This window comes from Hyperoodon ampullatus (assembly GCF_949752795.1).
Source record: "Hyperoodon ampullatus genome assembly, chromosome: 2".
Lineage (NCBI taxonomy): Eukaryota > Metazoa > Chordata > Mammalia > Artiodactyla > Ziphiidae > Hyperoodon > Hyperoodon ampullatus.
In genome coordinates this window covers 162,022,666-162,041,036 of record NC_136915.1, presented here as the reverse complement: position 1 = coordinate 162,041,036, position 18,371 = coordinate 162,022,666, and the positions used below count along the sequence as shown (strand labels likewise).

The following is an 18,371-nucleotide window of genomic DNA, read 5'->3' as shown; positions in this document are numbered from 1 at the left end:
CATACTGTTCTCCATAGTGGCTGTACCAATTCAAATTCCCACCAGCAGTGCTAGTGTGTTCCCTTTTCTCCACACGCTCTCCACCATTTATTGTTTCTTGATTTTTATTTTTTGCAACTTTATTGGTGTATCATTGCTTCACAATGCTGTATTCGTTTCTGCTTTATAAAAAAGTGAATCAGTTATACATAAACCTCTGTTCCCATATCCCTTGCCTCTTGGGTCTCCCTCCCTCCCACCCTCCCTATCCCACCCTTCCAGGCGGTCAGAAAGCACCGAGCTGATCTCCCTGTGCTGCGTGGCTGCTTCCCACTACGTATCTACCTTACGTTTGGTAGTGTACACATGTCCATGCCTCGCTCTCGCTTTGTCACAGCTTACCCTTCCCCCTCCCCATATCCTCAAGTCCATTCTCAAGTAGGTCTATGTCTTTATTCCTGTTTTACCCCTAGGTTCTTCATGAAATTTTTTTTCTTAAATTCCATATATATGTTAGCATTCAGTATTTGTCTTTCTCTTTTTGACTTAGTTCACTCTGTATGACAGACTCTAGGTCTATCCACCTCATTACAAATAGCTCAATTTCGTTTCTTTTTCTGGCTGAGTAATATTCCATTGTATACATGCGCCACATCTTTTTTATCCATTCATCGGATGATGGACACTTAGGTTGTTTCCATCTCCGGGCTATTGTAAATAGAGCTGCAATGAACATTTTGGTACATGACTCTTTTTGAATTATGGTTTTCTCAGGGAATATGCCCAGTAGTGGGATTGCAGAGTCATATGGTAGTTCTATTTTTAGTTTTTTAAGGAACCTCCATTCTGTTCTCCATAGTGGCTGTTCCAATTCACATTCCCACCAGCAGTGCAAGTGTGTTCCCTTTTCTCCACACCCTCTCCACCATTTATTGTTTCTCGATTTTTATTTTTTTGCAACTTTATTGGTGTATCATTGCTTCACAATGCTGTATTAGTTTATGCTTTGTAAAAAAGTGAATCAGTTATACATAAACATCTGTTCCCATATCCCTTGCCTCTTGCGTCTCCCTCCCTCCCACCCTCCCTATCCCACCCCTCCAGGTGGTCAGAAAGCACTGAGCTGATCTCCCTGTACTACATGACTGCTTCCCACCAGCTATCTACCTTACGTTTGGTACTGTATATATGTCCATGCCTCTCTCTTGCTTTGTCACAGTTTACCCTTTCCCCTCCCCATATCCTGAAGTCCATTCTCAAGTCATCTGTGTCTTTATTCCTATTTTACCCCTACGTTCTTCATGACATTTTCTTCCCCTAAATTCCATATATACGTGTTAGCATACAGTATTTCTCTTTCTCTTTCTGACTTACTTCACTCTGTATGACAGACTCTAGGTCTATCCACCTCATTACAAATAGCTCAATTTCGTTTCTTCTTATGGCTGCGTAATATTCCATTGTATACATGTGCTGCATCTTCTTTATCCATTCATCGGATGATGGACACTTAGGTTGTTTCCATCTCCGGGCTATTGTAAATAGAGCTGCAATGAACATTTTGGTACATGACTCTTTTTGAATGACGGTTTTCTCAGGGAATATGCCCAGTAGTGGGATTGCAGAGTCATATGGTAGTTCTATTTTTAGTTTTTTAAGGAACCTGCATTCTGTTCTCCATAGTGGCTGTACCAATTCACATTCCCACGAGCAGTGCAAGAGTGTTCCCTTTTCTCCACACCCTCTCCAGCATGTATTGTTTCTAGATTTTTTGATGATGGCCATTCTGACTGGTGTGAGATGATATCTCATTGTAGTTTTGATTTGCATTTCTCTAATGATTAATGATGTTGAGCATTCTTTTATGTGTTTGCTGGAAGTCTGTATATCTTCTTTGGAGAAATGTCTATTTCGGTCTTCTGCCCATTTTTGGATTGGGTTGCTTTGGTGTTTGTTATTGAGGTGCATGAGCTGCTTATAAATTTTGGAGATTAATCCTTTGTCAGTGGCTTCATTTGCAAGTATTTTCTCCCATTCTGGGGATTGTCTTTTTGTCTTTTTTATGGTTTCCTTTGCTGTGTAAAATCTTTGAAGTTTCATTAGGTCCCATTTGTTTATTTTTGTTTTTATTTCCATTTCTCTAGGAGGTGGGTCAAAAAGGATGTTGCTATGATTTCTGTCATAGAGTGTTTTGCCTATGTGTTCCTCTAAGTGTTTGATAGTTTCTGGTCTTACATTTAGGTGTTTAATGCATTTTGAACTTATGGTGTTAGGACGTGTTCTAATCTCATACTTTTACATGTACCTGTTCAGTTTTCCCAGCACCACTTATTGAAGAGGCTGTCCTTTCTCCACTGTACATTCCTGCCTCCTTTATCAAAGATAAGGTGACCATATGTGCGTGGGTTTATCTCTGGGCTTTCTATCCTGTTCCATTGATCTAGATTTATGTTTTTGTGCCAGTACCATACTATCTTGATTACTGTAGCTTTGTAGTATAGTCTGAAGTCAGGGAGCCTTATTCCATCAGGTCCGTTTTTTGTTCTCAAGATTGCTTTGGCTATTCGGGGTCTTTTGTGTTTCCATGCAAGTTGTGAAATTTTTTGTTCCATTTCTGTGAAAAATGCCAGTGGTAGTTTGATAGGGATTGCACTGAATCTGTAGATTGCTTTGGGTAGTAGAGTCATTTTCACAATGTTGATTCTTCCAATCCAAGAACATGGTATATCTCTCCATCGATTTGTATCATCTTTAATTCATCAGTGTCTTATAATTTTCTGCATACAGGCCTTTTGTCTCCTTAGGTAGGTTTATTCCTAGATATTTTATTCTTTTTGTTTCAATGGTAGATGGGAGTGTTTTCTTGATTTCACTTTCAGATTTTTCATCATTAGTGTACAGGAATGCCAGAGATTTCGGTGCATTAATTTTGTATCCTGCTACTTTACCAAATTCATTGATTAGCTCTAATAGTTTTCTGGTAGCATCTTTAGGATTCTCTATGTATAGTATCATGTCATCTGCAAACAGTGACAGCTTTACTTCTTCTTTTCCAATTTGGATTCCTTTTATTTCCTTTGCTTCTCTGATTTCTGTGGCTAAAACTTCCAAAACTATGTTGAATAAGAGTGGTGAGAGTTGGCAACCTTGTCTTTTCCTGATGTTAGTGGAAATGCTTTCAGTTTTTCACCATTGAGGACAATGTTGGCTGTGGGTTTGTCATATATGGCCTTTATTATGTTGAGCAAAATTCCCTCTATGCCTAGTTTCTGCAGGGTTTTTATCAAAAATGGGTGTTGAATTTTGTCGAAAGCTGTCTCTGCATCTATTGAGATGATCATATGTTTTTTGTTCTTCAATTTGTTAATATGGTGTATCACGATGATTGATTTGCGTATATTGAAGAATCCTTGCATTCCTGGAATAAACCCTACTCGATCATGGTGTATGATCCTTTTAATGTGGTGTTGGATTCTGTTTGCTACTATTTTGTTGAGGGTTTTTGCATCTATGTTCATCAGTGATACTGGCCTGTAGTTTTCTTTCTTTGTGACATCCTTGTCTGGTTTTGGTATCAAGGTGATGGCGGCCTCGTAGAATGAGTTTGGGAGTGCTCCTTCCTCTGCAGTATTTTGGAAGAGTTTGAGAAGGATGGGTGGTAGGTCTTTTCTAAATGTTTGATAGAATTCGCCTGTGAAGCCATCTGGTCCTGGGCTTTTGTTTGTTGGTAGATTTTTAATCACAGTTTCAATTTCAGTGCTTGTGATTGGTCTGTTCATATTTTCTATTTCTTCCTGATTCAGTCTTGGCAGGCTGTGCATTTCTAAGAATTTGTCCATTTCTTCCAGGTTGTCCATTTTATTGGCATAGAGTTGCTTGTAGTAATCTCTCATGATCCTTTGTATTTCTGCAGTGTCAGTTGTTACTTCTCCTTTTTCATTTCTAATTTTATTGATTTGAGTCTTCTCCCTTTTTTTCTTGATGAGTCTAATGGTTTATCAATTTTGTTTATCTTCTCAAAGAAGCAGCTTTTAGTTTTATTGATCTTTGTGCTTCCATTCTTTTTCTGAGATCTTGGATCATCTTTACTGTCATTACTCTGAATTCGTTTTCAGGTAGATTGCCTATCTCCACTTCATTTAGTTGTTGTTCTGGGGTTTTATCTTATTTCTTCAGCTGGGACACATTCCTCTGCCTTTTCATTTTGTATAACTTTCTGTGACTGCAGTTGAGCTGGGTCTTGTCCCTCTGGTGGGCAGGGCCTTATTAAGGGGTGTGTTTAGCAGGTAGCTGTATGCTCAGGAAGACGTTAAGCACCCTGTATGCTGATGGGTGTGGCTGTATTCCTGCCCTGTTCTGCCTGAGGTACCAGCACTGGAGCCTGAAGGCTGTTGTGGGACCAGGCCTTGGTGAGAAAATAGCAGCCTCCAGCAGGGCTCACGCCAATGAGCACTCCCCAGAACTACCACCACCATTGTCTTTGTCTCCACAATGAGGCACAGCTGCCCCCTGCCTCCACAGGAGAGCCTCCAATACCAGCAAGCAGGTCTTGTCTAGGCTCTTATGAGGTCACTGCTTTTTTCCCTGGGTCCTGATGCACACAAGATGTTGTGTGCACCCTCCAAGAGTGGAGTTTCTGTTTCCCCTAGTCCTGTGAAATTCCTGTGTTCACACCTCACTGGCCTTCAAAGCCAGATTCTCTTGGGGCTCCTCCTCCTGTTGCCAGACCCTCAGGTTGGGGAGCCTGACGTGAGGCTCAGAACTTTCACTCCTGTGGGAGAACTTCTGTGATATAATTATTTTCTGGTTTGTGGGTTGCCCACCCAGCAGGTATGGGATTTGATTTTAGCACAATTATGCCCCTCCTACCGTCTCATTGTGGCTTCTTCTTTGGTTGTAGGATATCTTGTTTGGTCAGTTCCAGCATTTTTTTGTGGTCGAGTTCATTCTTTTGCATGTAGCTTCCCAGTACCAATTATTGAAGAGACTGTCCTTTCCCCATTGCATATTTATAGCTCTGTCGTAAATTAATTAACCATATGTGTGTGGATTTATTTCCAGGCTCTATTCTGTTCCATTTATCTGTGTGTCTGTTTATATGCCAATACCATACTGCTTTTATTGCTAAAGCTTTGTAATGTAGTTGGAAATGTACACACTAGGAGTTCCCTCTGTGTGCCACAGGCTCTAGAAATAGCTTGCAAAAAGTTAATTTTGAAATTAAGCTGTCCAATCCTATCTTTTCATGGCAGCTCCAACAGAAAGTCCTGCCTAAGGTCTGTTAGCAGTCAAGTTTGGGTCCCTGTGGCCCAACTTGAATGCTTCACAAGCAGCTTCTTGCACTCAGTGGAAGCCAAACCATTCCTCCCCACTGTCACCTGCTTCCCACAGGCCAGTACATGCTTGCTAGGGGATTTCCCCCAGCTTTAGGGTACACCCTGTGAGGAGAAGTAAGGGGTTTTTATCCAGGCTTGGAGTGTATGAAGGAGTGAGCTGTGGAGGGCAAATCTTGTTTCATTGTGGACCCACAAGACAAGGTGGAACCGGTTTAAACTGTTGCTGGGTTGGGAGTTGGGATTTTGGTGTGTTAGTGGCAAGTCCTTCCTGGTCTGTAAGTAAGGCTGAGGGGACACTACAATGCATTGCAAAGGAGGGCCTTTGGGAGCCCCCAAAGGTGATTGTAAGAGAAAAGCAGAGAAAGATTTTCTGATATGACTTGAGTGATCAGAATTAGGAGGCAAGGACAGTAAACTCTGTGATACTACTTATCACCTTCTGAGGTAGCCCAGAACTGCAAATCTCTTCCTGTTGCAGTGAATTAGGTAGGGGCTCTAAAACGCAGAGGAGGCAAAAAAAGGAATCACCTTGGTTCCCCAAGGCTTCTCCACCCAAGCCCTGGCAGGGGGTGGGGGCAGGGGACCCCTGGAACCATTCCTGCAGGCAGAGTCCTTCCCTCAGAACAGAAGGAAGCCTAGTGCCCAGCTACCTCAGGACGCCCTTTCTATCGCAGGGATCCTTTGACTCTGCACGTGGCTTCTTCCTGCCCCCTCCACTGCCTGGTTCCTTCCTCCTACCAGGCCAAGCCCGCTTCTGCCTTGTGGCTGTGGCCGACCTTTCCCCAGCTTGGCTCGAGGTGCCAGGGCACTGACTTCCCCACCAGTTCTCAGCTTGGAAAACCTCACCCTTGCTGTTGCCAGGACTTCCTAATGCGACGCAGGTGACCCTGCTATCTCTAGGCAAATGTTTGCATTTGTAGTACTTTGGTCATTGACCTGCTGGCAGTGCCCGTCCCACCACCTGCCCTTTCCCCCTAGTGACCTGGCGTCTGTGCACTGTCTGAGGCCACGGGGTCCTGATGACCAGAAACTGGCAGAGTGGAGGCATGGCCAGGAAGAGAGCCACTGCAGACAAGCTGCCCTGTGGGCCTACTGTGGCAGGGGATGCAGAGGCTGCACTGGCCCTGAAGGAGCCTTTGAGCCCCTAGGGAGGATGCACACTGGTGACAGAGAGGTGAGGACATGGCTTCCAGTTCCAGTGGCCCCGGTGTGGGCCTGGCCTGTGAGAGCCAGTGGTCCCCAACAGGCCTGGGTGGACTGTCTGGAGCCCGTGGGCCAGCCAGGCTGTCAGTGCGGTGCAGCACCTTGCACCCCTGCCTTGGGCAGCCAGAAAGCAGCACCTCTAAACCCCGAAGTTTTCAGCTAGTCTAGTGATAGGTGGGGGAAGATGGTGTCTCTGGACTTGATTTCTACAATAACCTTACCTGTGGTGAGGACTCATATTTAAAAGAAAAGCACAGCTGATTCAAACTGATGGTGTAAACAAATCACTAGTGTAAGGCCAGTGGTTTAATCCTGAAAAAAATCCTAAACCTGCTATTTGAAGTGCTAGCAGCTCTGCTGGCCCCCCTGCAAAGTGGTGGTGTCAGATGGCAGAAGGAGGAGGTAGCAGCTGAAGCAGGGGGTGTAGTGGGGAGCGGGGCTGTGGCTAGAGTTGCCCCAGCACTCACTCAGCCAGTCCTTCATCTGGGCCTGAGGAATTTGGGGCCCCTGGCCAAGTACTAACTACTTGGTTAGTAGTTAGTAACATTAACTACTTTTGCCCATTTCTACCAAGTCCAGAAGGCTCTGGGAATGGAGTCACGGGGCAGGACAGGCACAGTGAAACTCTGGGGATCAGAGCTACTGGCCTCTCCCGTTGAAGCTGTAAAGTGAAGAGGGTAATTAATGCCTGTTCTCTGTGGGCTGCTGTCAGAAAAAGAATGGATAGAAAGGGCTTTGAAAAATGCAAAGAACTATACAAATGTCAGTTATTCATGGAATCAAAGGCCTTGTACCCCAGCACATAGCAGGTGCTCACAGAAGTGTCTATTTGTTGACTGACCACTGAATCCAAGGTGACCTAAGGAGGGCTTCTTAACTTGTCTGCTTCAAGTCTCTCATTTTACAAATTAGGAAACTAAGGTTCAGAGAGATTATGATTGAGTCAGGTTTGTATCTCTTCTTCAGGGAAGACTTACTTAGCAGTTAAGGCTGGGTTTTGTGACCACAGTTCTGGAGAGGCCTTTGAGCCTCCTTCCTCTGTGGTGAGATTTCGTGTCGTCCTGTCCCAGAGCCGGGAGGGGGGTCATCTCTAGAGGTGCCTTCTGTCCCTTGATCCCTTCAGACCTCCCAGTCAGCAGGCAACCTGGGGGGCTGTGCAAGGGATTTGAAGTGTTCCGGGAAGGCAACATCTGTTTAAAGGTGTAATTGCTGGTGCCTGAGGAGCTGAAGACTGGGGGTGGGGTTGGAATAAAAAAGGGGCCCAGGTTATGTATTGGTGGGTGAGATAAAGCCTGTAACATGGAGGAAGAAGAGGGACATTGGCTGTGGGACAAAAGAAAAGGAGAAATTCAGAAGGGAGGTGGAGATAGTGTAGACAAACATGCAGAGATGTCCATTTATTCAATAAACAAACATTTAATAAATATTGAGCGCCTGACAGGTGCTAGGCACTGGGTTACCACAAAGAGGCTAAGCTTATGCTCTCAAGAAACTTGGTGTCAGGTGGCTTTCTGGGTAGAAATGGGGAAGGCACCAGAGTCTGTGCCCCTGGGGCTGAGCAAGTGAATCCTCTTCCTCTCCCTTTCACCCTGGATGCCTGTCCTGTAGCCCATGGAAAGGTAAACCCTCCTTTGCCTCCTGTGAGGAATGCAGGATTGGGCAATCCCTTGGCAGTGGGCAGGTCTTGCCTCAGCTGATGCAACTGTGGTCTTGCGTGTCCACAGATGACCTGCCTGGCAGGCCTTCCTGCCGGAGGAGGAGGAGGGCCACAGCTTCAGGAAGTAGAAGAGTGTCATCATAAGCAGCTTCCCCAGCTACAGATGCCAGGGGAAGTCTGGCTGAGCAGCTGAACTTGAGCAGGGAGCCCCCAGGCTCTCTAGCTGGGGACTCATGGCCTCAGGTAAAATCTAGCCATGAGGGGCCACACTGGCCCCTACAAGAAGGAAGATTGGACCACTTGGCAGGAAAGGATGCCTGCCCCAGCCTCTCTCTCCTTGCCCGTCCATGGAGGCAGGCAGGGAGAGAACCACCCAGCTCCTCCTCTGTGTCCCAAGCCTGGCCCCTAGGATACACTCAAATGCTAAATGAGAAGACAAATGAGCTAACATACCTGAGTGTCAGAGCTTGATGAGAACAGAATGGAAATACTAGATCCCCGCCCCTTCACTTGCCACCTGTCTCCTTGTTTCCTTCACTCTTTATACTCCCTCACTCTGCTGGGCCTGAGGAAAAAGCAGGGCAGAGCTTGGTTTAAGGAGCTGGCAGACGGCCTGGGAGGGGAGATGAGTGCGGTGGGGTGGGGAGGACGACGTGCTGCCAGTCCCAGCCTCCCCTCCCTCCTTCCCAGCTCTAAGATTTCTTCTCCCCTTCATCTCTCTAACTCACTCCCCTTTCCTGTATTTAGACCCACGATTCCAGTTGCCCAATGAAATCACAACCCCTGGCGAGGTCACAGGCAAGTGCACAACACTCAAACGTGTGTAAATCCAAGCTGGCATCTCCACCCTTCCCCTATATTCCACTTTCACTGAGGGGGCTGCAGGCCACTCAAGGCAGACACTTGTTTTCTTTGTTGACCTCCTTTCTCTCACTTCTCACATCCATTAGTTACAAGGTCCTGTCAATTGTGCCTCCCACACTAATTCTAAACCCTTCTCCATTGCCTACATCACCTCCAAACATGGACTACTGCAAAAAGCTCCCTGACTGGCTTTCTCTTCAATCCAGCCACTGTGGCCCAAGAATGATTTTCTTAGGAAGTAAAGTGGATCAGACTACCCTACTACCCTATACTCTCAAGTTCAAAACCCTTCAACAGCTCTCCATGGCGCATAAGCTAAAATCCACGTGCATGGCTCACAAAGATCTGAGGCCAGGCTCAGCCTACCTTTCATGCCTATGCTCCTCCAGCCTCTCCAAGCTACTTGCAGCCCCTGAACCCCACAAGCCCTCTGATCGCCCGTGCCTGGACACGTGGCCTTCCCTGCCTTGTGTCTGACGATCACTACTCAGTCTACATTTGCCCAGAATTCTCATCTTCCCTCTGAAGTCTTCTCCCTGGGCCCTAGTTGCTCCTACATTGGCCCTTGCCAAACTGTCCTGGAATCACACACACATGTGCCTCTCCTTCCACACAGAAGTCAAGGGAAAGAACTACATCATACCATCTTTGTGCACTCTGCACCTAGTACCGTCTCAGTGTTTGTCACAAGAGAGTGAGGCAGGGAGAATGGGTGACAAAGCAGGATGGTGTGTTGTGGTAAGATTTCCCTGAGGAGGGCAGGTCCAGGCCCCTCAACCTCCATTCTTCCAGTCACCAATGCAATGGCTTCAGTGGTCAGCTTACCCATTTGGAAGCCAAATATAAAAATAATGAAATCTGGGCTTCCCTGGTGGCGCAGTGGTTGAGAGTCCGCCTGCCGATGCAGGGGACGCGGGTTCATGCCCCGGTCTGGGAAGATCCCACATGCCACGGAGCAGCTGGGCCCGTGAGCCATGGCCACTGAGCCTGCGCATCCGGAGCCTGTGCTCCGCAACGGGAGAGGCCACAACAGTGAGAGGCCCGCGTACCGCAAAAAAAAAAAAAAAAAAAAAAAAAAATAATGAAATCTAAGACATGACACCATAAAACTCCTTGAAGAGAACATAGGCAAAACATTTTTGACGTAAGTTGTGGCAATATTTTCTTGGATCAGTCTCCCAAGGCAAAAGAAGTAAAAGCAAAAATGAATAGGACCTAATCAAACTTAAAAGCTTTTGCACAGCAAAGGAACCCTCAACAAAACAAAAAGACAACCTGCTACAGAATGGGAGAAAATATTTGTAATGCAACCAACAAGGGCTTAATTTCCGAAAGATACTAACAACTCATACAACTCAATATCAAAAAAAAAAAAAAAATCAAAAAATGGTCAGAAGACCTAAATAGACATTTCTCCAAAGACATACAGATGGCCAACAGGCACATCCAAAGATGCTCAACATTGCTAATTATTAGAGAAATGTAAATCATAACCACAATGAGGGGACTTTCCTGGTCCCCTCATAGTACCCAAGCAATGAGGTGGCTCAGTGGTTAAGAACCCGCCTGTCAATGCAGGGGACATGGGTTCGATCCCTGGTTCGGGAAGATCCCCCACACTGCAGAGCGACTAAGCCCGTGTGCCACAACTACTGAGCCTGCACTCTAGAGCCCACGAGCCACAACTACTGATCAGCCCGCAGGCCTAGAGACCATGCTCCACAACAAGAGAAGCCACTGCAATGAGAAGCCGGCGCACCACAATGAAGAGTAGCCCCTGCTCGCCGCAACTAGAGAAAGCCCGCGTGCAGCAACAAAGACCCAACGCAGCCAAAAATAAATTATTTAGTTAAATAAATTTAAAAAAAAAAACCACAATGAGGTATCACCTCACACTGGTCAGAATGGCTATCATCTAAAAGTCTACAAATAATAAATGTTGGAGAGGGTGTAGAGAAAAGAGAACCTTCCTACACTGTTGATGGGAATGTAAATTGGTAGAGCCACTATGGAAAACTGTGGAGGTTCTTCAGAAAACTAAAAATAGAGCTATCATGTGATCCAGCAATCCCACTCCTAAGCATATATCCAGAAATGATAAAAATTCTAATTTGAAAAGATACATGCAGTGTTCTTTAGCAGCACTAGTGTGCTGTTCTTTAACACCCCAGTGTTCATAGCAGCACTCTACAATAGCCAAGACATGGAAACAACCCAAATGCCTATCAACAGACGATTCGTTTAAGAAGATGTGGTATACACACACACACACACACAATATGGAATGTTAACCAGCCATAATAAAGAAATATTGCGTTTGCTGGATGGCCCTAGCGAACATCATACTAAGTGAAGTAAGTCAGAAAAAGACAAATATTATGTGACATCACTTATATATGGAACCTAAAAAAATAATACAGATGAATCTATATACAAAACAGAAATAGATCCACAAACGTAGAAAACAAAGTTCTGGTTACCAAAGGGGAAAGTGGGGGTGATAAATTAGGGGTACGGGATTTACAGATACTGTACAAAATAGATAAGCAACGAGGATTTGCTGTATAACACAGGGGACGATATCCCCAACAACAATATTATAGTCACCTATAATGGAACAATTTCCCAACTATATTGTAATCACCTATAATAGAAAATAATCTGAAAAAATATATATATAAAAAACTAAATCACTTTGTTGTTCATCTGAAACTAACCCAATATTGTAAATCAACTCTACTTCAATTAAAAAAAATCAACAACAGAATCTGTTAACCGGACTTGTCTCTTTCAGTAACCTTGGGGGCAATATCATCAATGAGGTAGTCCTGAACCTGCTTAAGGCTGGGTGGTCCCGGGAAGAAATTGGGATGGAGCACTTGGAGCCCCAACTCCAGGATGAGATTGTGGAATCCACAGGTAAGTGACTCCCAGCCTTGCAGAAAATAAGCCTCTGTTGAGAGGGGAGGAGGAGGGTAATGTGTATGTACTAGAAGGTGTACTCATGAGATAGGGTATTCAGGATCACAGAGGATGCGCCATATAATCATCTTGTTGTCAACTTCAGATAGGCACTAGAAAAGTGCCAAGAAAGCTGAAGTCCTTTTCTGAAAGTCCTTTGTAAGGGAGTAGTTGGCCGTGGCCATACAGGCAGTGGTCTATGGAGTATGCAAACCCTGAGGAAGAAAGTCTCACTGTGAGAGCCTCAGTGGCTCAGCCTCCAGTTGGATAGGTAGGGTCACTCCACCTTCCGCTTTCTGCCATCCAATGAAACCATAACCTGGCAGGCATAGCCCCTCTCCCCCTCTCACACATCCAGTTAATCATGGCCCTGTTTCCCTAAAGGAAGACACAGTTGCGTAGTTTTTGACATAAAAGTTCAGACAGCCCTCCTGGAGTTGGCATATGAGAACAAACCTTACCCAGGCCTAAGGGTGGGGGACACCTCACAATTCCAGTTGGGTTCAGCCCCAGGTCAGACTCCAGGTAACTTTGCTCTTGATTTTAGACAGTGGCTTTGGACACAGCTGTCTGGTGAAGGAAAACCTGATTGACTTCTTCATCCCCTTCCTGCCACTGGAGTACCGCCACGTGAGGCTGTGTGCACGTGATGCTTTCCTGAGCCAGGAGCTCCTGTATACGGAAGAGGCACTAGATGAAATCGCCAAGATGATGGTGTACGTCCCCAAGGAGGAACAACTCTTCTCTTCTCAGGGATGCAAATCTATTTCCCAGAGAATTAACTATTTCCTGCCTTGAGGCTAGATGGAAACTTCCCAAAGCTGCCTTCCTTCCACTAACAGGATCCTGGGGCCTGTCAGCACACTGTCCAGGACGTAACGGGTTGGAGGGGCAGGCTAGCATCCAGCAGCCACGAGCACAAGTGGTGTGTAAAAGGGAGGCCTTAAATCAGAGACAGAGCCAATTCTTAAAATCACTTGGTGCCTTACAGAGCCACATTCCAAAATGTGGGCCAGCTGGTTGGAGAAAGTCATGTGGGAGATAAATCCCAAGGATTTATTAGCATATCAGCTCCTGCCTGCAGATGCCTGGACGTGGGTGTTGGGCCTGAGGCTGCAGTATCCTCAGTGATAGGGAAGGGAAAAATGAACTTCTGCTTACCAGTGGCAGGAACTGGGTGGGTTAGCTTTCAAGTTGTTATTCCCAGAGGGAAGCTGATCAGCTTCTATCTGTGAGATCAGGAAAGAGCCTCAGGCTGAAGGAAAAAGTGCACAGAGGAAGATTTTTTTCTTTTTTAAAATCAGGTCAGTGTAGGCTAAGCCTTGTTCTGCTCTGCAGATTTAAATCAATTAAAATTAAAGAATTTTTTAAAGTTAGGGACCTTGACATGATTGTATCATATGTAAAGATTAAAATTTTGTATTTTTCTAAAACCCTCGGCTTACTTACCTTCTTACTGAGCCCTAGTAATCGTGCTCACTCAGCAAAATTCCACATGCCAGGTAATATTGATGGGGACTGGTGGAGACGGGGGACATATACTGGCACTCACAGAGCTGACAGGGTGATTGCCGGGTCTGCCAGTTTACTTCAGTTTGCTTTGAGACCACATCAGCTGAGCCAGGCTATTTCAACCTCTTACTGAAGAGACATCCACAGCATATTGCCCTTATATATAAGAAAACAGCACTCCTGTGCTCCCAGCTTTAAAAAGAAAAACAGTCATCGTTGAGGATTGAATGGCCATGTGTAAATGTGTACATTGTGCCTGTATACACTGGAGGTGCTCATTATGTGTTTTTCCCCTTCCCTTGATTCTTCCCTTCTACCACACTTCTGGAATACACACGGCTCTTTTATATGTGTCATCACCTCAAGTGGCCCTCTTATTTACAGTCCGCCCAACCCTCTCACCTTTAGCCCTGGTAAAATGGAAAACTTCTGCTTCTCTCCTGTTTAACACTTTATTACATTCATTTACTTGAATTCATTTACCTCTAGGTTAGGCAGTACCTAGCCTGAGCAACATTAGATACCCAATCAATACTCACACGAATTAAAGGAACTTAGTTTTACACCACCCATGGGACAGACGTAAACCTGGCCTAACTGCACAATAAAATGGGGGCCAGTTTTAGGTGCTGGCTCCCTGTCTCACTCTAGAGCATTTCAGGAATAGCATGCAGCCACCCAATCCTGTAACACCCAGATCTAAACTCTGTAAATACACACTTTAAAAGGTATGTCCTATAGCTTTAGGTCTCAGAGCCACAGAGCAGCTGACATGCTTTTAGCACTGGCCAGCCATGTTTGATGTCATAAACAGTGGGTCTGAATCTCTTACACCTCGGGATCCAGAACAAGCAGCAGACTGCAGTGGTTCCGAACACTCCTCTCGAGCCAGACTCCTCTGCTCAGCGGCTCCGCCACTTACCGCTTGCTGTTGAGACCACGGGGAAAGCTACTGGCTTCAGTTTAACCTTGGTTTCCACTTCTGTAAAAGCATAACTGTACCCACCTCACAGGGCTGTGAGAATTAAATGAATTAATATTTATCAAGTACTCAGGACACAGAGCTTTAGGTGTTTTAAGAATAATAAAACCTAGTAAAACTGCTGTCAGTTTTGGCACCATACTCAAAGCCCAGGCTGGGCCTTTCCCTCCATTCTAATTCGTGGAACCATGCGAGTTTTGTTTTAGGTAACATTTGCAAACATACCATGTGTCATACTGCGTGCTAAGCGCTCTATAGCCTAGTCGATACATCATGTAATACTTAACACTTAGGGACCAATTTCATCACCATTTAATGACTGAGAAAATTGGGGCTCTGAGAGGTTAAATAACTTGGATTAAGTCACAGACCTAGTCAATGAAGGAGTGGGATTCAACCCGGGCAGTCCAACTCCAATTCCTATGCATTAATGACTTAATGTTTCTAAAATGATTTTCTTGGCAAATGCCATAGCCTCGGGTGTGGAAAGTGTGTGGAACAATGGGAGGTTGGAAAGTGGGTGGAAACAATGGGAGGTTCTCCTTGAATGACTCTGAAACAAACCTTCCTAAACTAAACCAGAAATGCATGAGAGAAAAGGACTGAAAGTGGCGTGCTAAGGAGGTGTATAAACTGATGCTAACAGGGTCAGGGAGGACAATTTTTCCTTTTCCCCTTCTAGCGTCTTTGGCTGGCCTAATAATTAAATTGACATAAGATTAACAGGAGAAAAACAAAAGTTTAGTAAAATGTACACATGGGAGAGACCCAGGAAAACTAACTCCAAAATGGCAGAAACTATCACCTTAACTACTATTTTCAGCTAAAGACAAAAGCAGATACTGGGGCTGGGAGGTCAGTTATGGACGGTTACCAGGAAAAGCACAGTAAACAATTGTGAGGTTGTTATGCAAATGTAAGTCCTCACCTTCTCCACTGATGAGTTTCTGAAGATTTGGTCATCCTCCTCTTCTTGGCAGAGCAAGGGAGACAGACATCCGTAACAAATGGAGATTTCCCTCACAACTGTAAATCGCTCTTACAAAAGGGTAACTTAGTTACTCAGGTTTCGCCTGTGTCTGCAGTTTCTTAAAGATAACCAGCTTAAAATAACCCTTATGCGAAAGAGGCATATTTTGGGGTGGCAAATTCCGCTCCCCTACAACAGCCATTCTGATTGGACCGTATGTGTGCATCGCTTGAGTATATCCTACTCATCCGGAATTAAAATGTTACTTCTAAAAGCAATGAGTCATTCTTTTTTTTTTTTTTAATTGAAGACCAAGTCAAACAAGACTAGAATGTTCCCTGTGAGGTTCTACACTTACTCCATTAATGCTGCTTTGGCTCAAAACATTTTTACAACTTATTTGAAGCTGTCCTCAGAATGAACTTTGAGAGAATTAAGCCTCATTTTACAGTCACCTCATGTTGGATGGATGGACAGACCCACACACACATCACCCACCTTATGTATCAGCTGGGTTCCAGATGATGCCTTTGGCCATGTCCAAAACTGTAATCCATCAAAGGGTGAGTAGCCACCCCCATAGAGGACCATTCTAAAGAATATGCCAGAGGGATGCTTGCTAAAATCAGCTTCTTTACCTTACAGATATCTATTTTATGTAGAGAGAGAGAGAAATTATGCTTAGATTACCCATCAGTTAAAATTATAGGAGAAACACTCCAATCACAAGCCCACATTGCCAATAAAATATTGCAACCTTTATTTAAAATAAAACACAAGTTGGCAAGCCTTGTGAGACAACAGGCAGACAGCATTCCCCTTTCAAGGGCCTCATTATTTACATCAAGTTTAACACTGTTAGCAGTTCACAGTCAGACAACAGGGTGAAAGTATTAAATTAGAAAAACAAAACACCTGAAAATATATTACAATAACAATTAAGAACAAATACCTGACAACACTGGTAGTGTGACCCATGATTGATGTGTTTTCAATTAAATCCCATATTGTCTCACTGTGTCCCCTTAGCAATGCACACAGGGGTAGGCCCTCCAGACTTCCCCCTCTGTGCACCCACCACACATACACCTGCAGAGCGTGACCTTTGGTATAAATATTAAGTTTTAAAGAATCTGAATCATATGTTTTAAGGACAAACTTCCATCAACCACCTTGAAATGTTCAAACTTATTTTTGCCAAGCAAGCACAAAACGAGGGTTTCTCCACTGATAGTCATGACAGAATCAGACTGCAAAGAAGGAAAAGCGTGGGGTCTATCCAGGAGACAGGGGGTTCTGAGCATGCATTAACAGCTCAGTCGGCCTGTTCATGGCAAACACACTAACCAGGGCACAGCTTCCATTCACCACAGGGAAAGATCTGATTAACTCCTCTCTCGCTCCCCTCCTTTCTTAGTGAGCACAACAGTGTATGTACGTAATGTGGAATCAATCGCATGTACCCTCTACACAGATCTGAGATATGAGGGTTTTCAAACATACGCCCTAAGGAACTGTAAGATGAGTACCTCATGGTTCCTTCTAGCTGCTGAATACTCATTTCTCTGAAGGACAATCAGCCTAATCAGGGTGATTTCTCAAGACCTCAGCAAATTTCCCTCATGATGAAGTCCCAAGAAGAGTGGCCATAGTGAAAACTGGTTTGTCAAAATGGAGGAAGGCTGGTTATCTGGCCCTCATCTACCGGAAACATCTGCCTCTTGGCATTCTTACCACTTACAACACATGGTACGGTACTTCAGAATTGTACAGAACAGAATATGGATTCTCCACCAATGACCCTAAAGCATTGCAGGATCCTGCAGTATCTTCCGAATCAAGAATAAATTTATTTGGCATTATCTGTTATTGTTGTGTTAGAATTGCTGAAGACTAATTGCCTTTATATGTGAAAATTTTACTAACCAGAAGTCCCATTCTGCAACTAAAGTTTATGGTGCTTAATTACATGATTTAAAACTCCTATCCTGAGGCTCAGAAGCAAATCTAAGCAAGCTCCAACCATATTTCCTTTCTTAAAGCCTGCTGGCATTTGACAGTCCAACTTCACCGTGTTTTAAAGAGTTAACTAGAAGATCCAAGACCTCAAGCCCTGTGTGTATAACTCAGCAGCTTGGAATGACATGCAGGATCCGGAAACTTGCTGCTTCGAGTACAATGATCAACAAAGAATCTCAAAGAACAGACATAGTCGGTGTGTACGTGTGTGGGGCCTGGCCTTTCAGTTTACAAGGAGACATCCCTTCCCTTAGATGGTCTGCAGGTTTGAAGATCTGCTCACACGCCATCTGTGACCTCAGGCTGAGGTAACAGGGCCTTGCTACTGTGTTCAGGTCACAGAGCAATGGAGAGGGTTAAAGGATATAATTTTTCTAGGAGAGGTAAACAATTTCAAATTCATAATTGTACATAGTGCACTTGGAGGGTGGGAAGGGTCCAGTTAGAGCGTCCTCCCCCCAGCTCACCAAGGGGATGGAGAAAAGTGCAGCAATCTACCAAATCAGCCCCCCGTGTGGAGAGAACATCTCACTGACAGGGGCTTTGAGCCACTGCTATCAAAAAGTTCATTTCCACCAGTTTTAGTTTGATAATTGTGCAACATCAACCTAGCTGACAATCTTTTCCTCTGCAAAACACATGAAACCCACCTTTGAAGGCACAATCCTCTAGGAATGATCTCTACCACTCCAAGTCAGCCCAGAATCAAGAAGACCTGCCCAGGCCTTCTCACCCGGAGAGAAACATTGGATCTTCTTACCCTGATTATCACAGGGTGGAATCTTCCCTAATTTCCTGTCCTTTGGATCTAGGATATTGAGTCAGAAGTGAAGGAAATATCATGCACACTTGTTATCTCAAGATACAATAGAACATATACACCTCAGT

At 44.6% G+C, this 18,371-nt stretch overlaps 1 protein-coding gene across 1 annotated transcript in view; it reads left to right on the top strand.

The window, feature by feature from the left end:
* Positions 1–13,433, top strand: part of TOR3A (torsin family 3 member A) — a gene marked incomplete at its 5' end in the record, with an annotated part of 34,857 nt that extends 21,424 nt beyond the window's left edge. The window contains 2 exons of the mRNA XM_079696856.1: positions 11,834–11,958; positions 12,548–13,433. Coding sequence (XP_079552982.1) covers positions 11,834–11,958; positions 12,548–12,798 — 376 coding nt within the window. The 3' untranslated portion in view covers positions 12,799–13,433. The remainder of the gene's footprint in view (positions 1–11,833; positions 11,959–12,547) is intronic.
* Between the last annotated feature and the right edge of the window lie 4,938 nt (positions 13,434–18,371).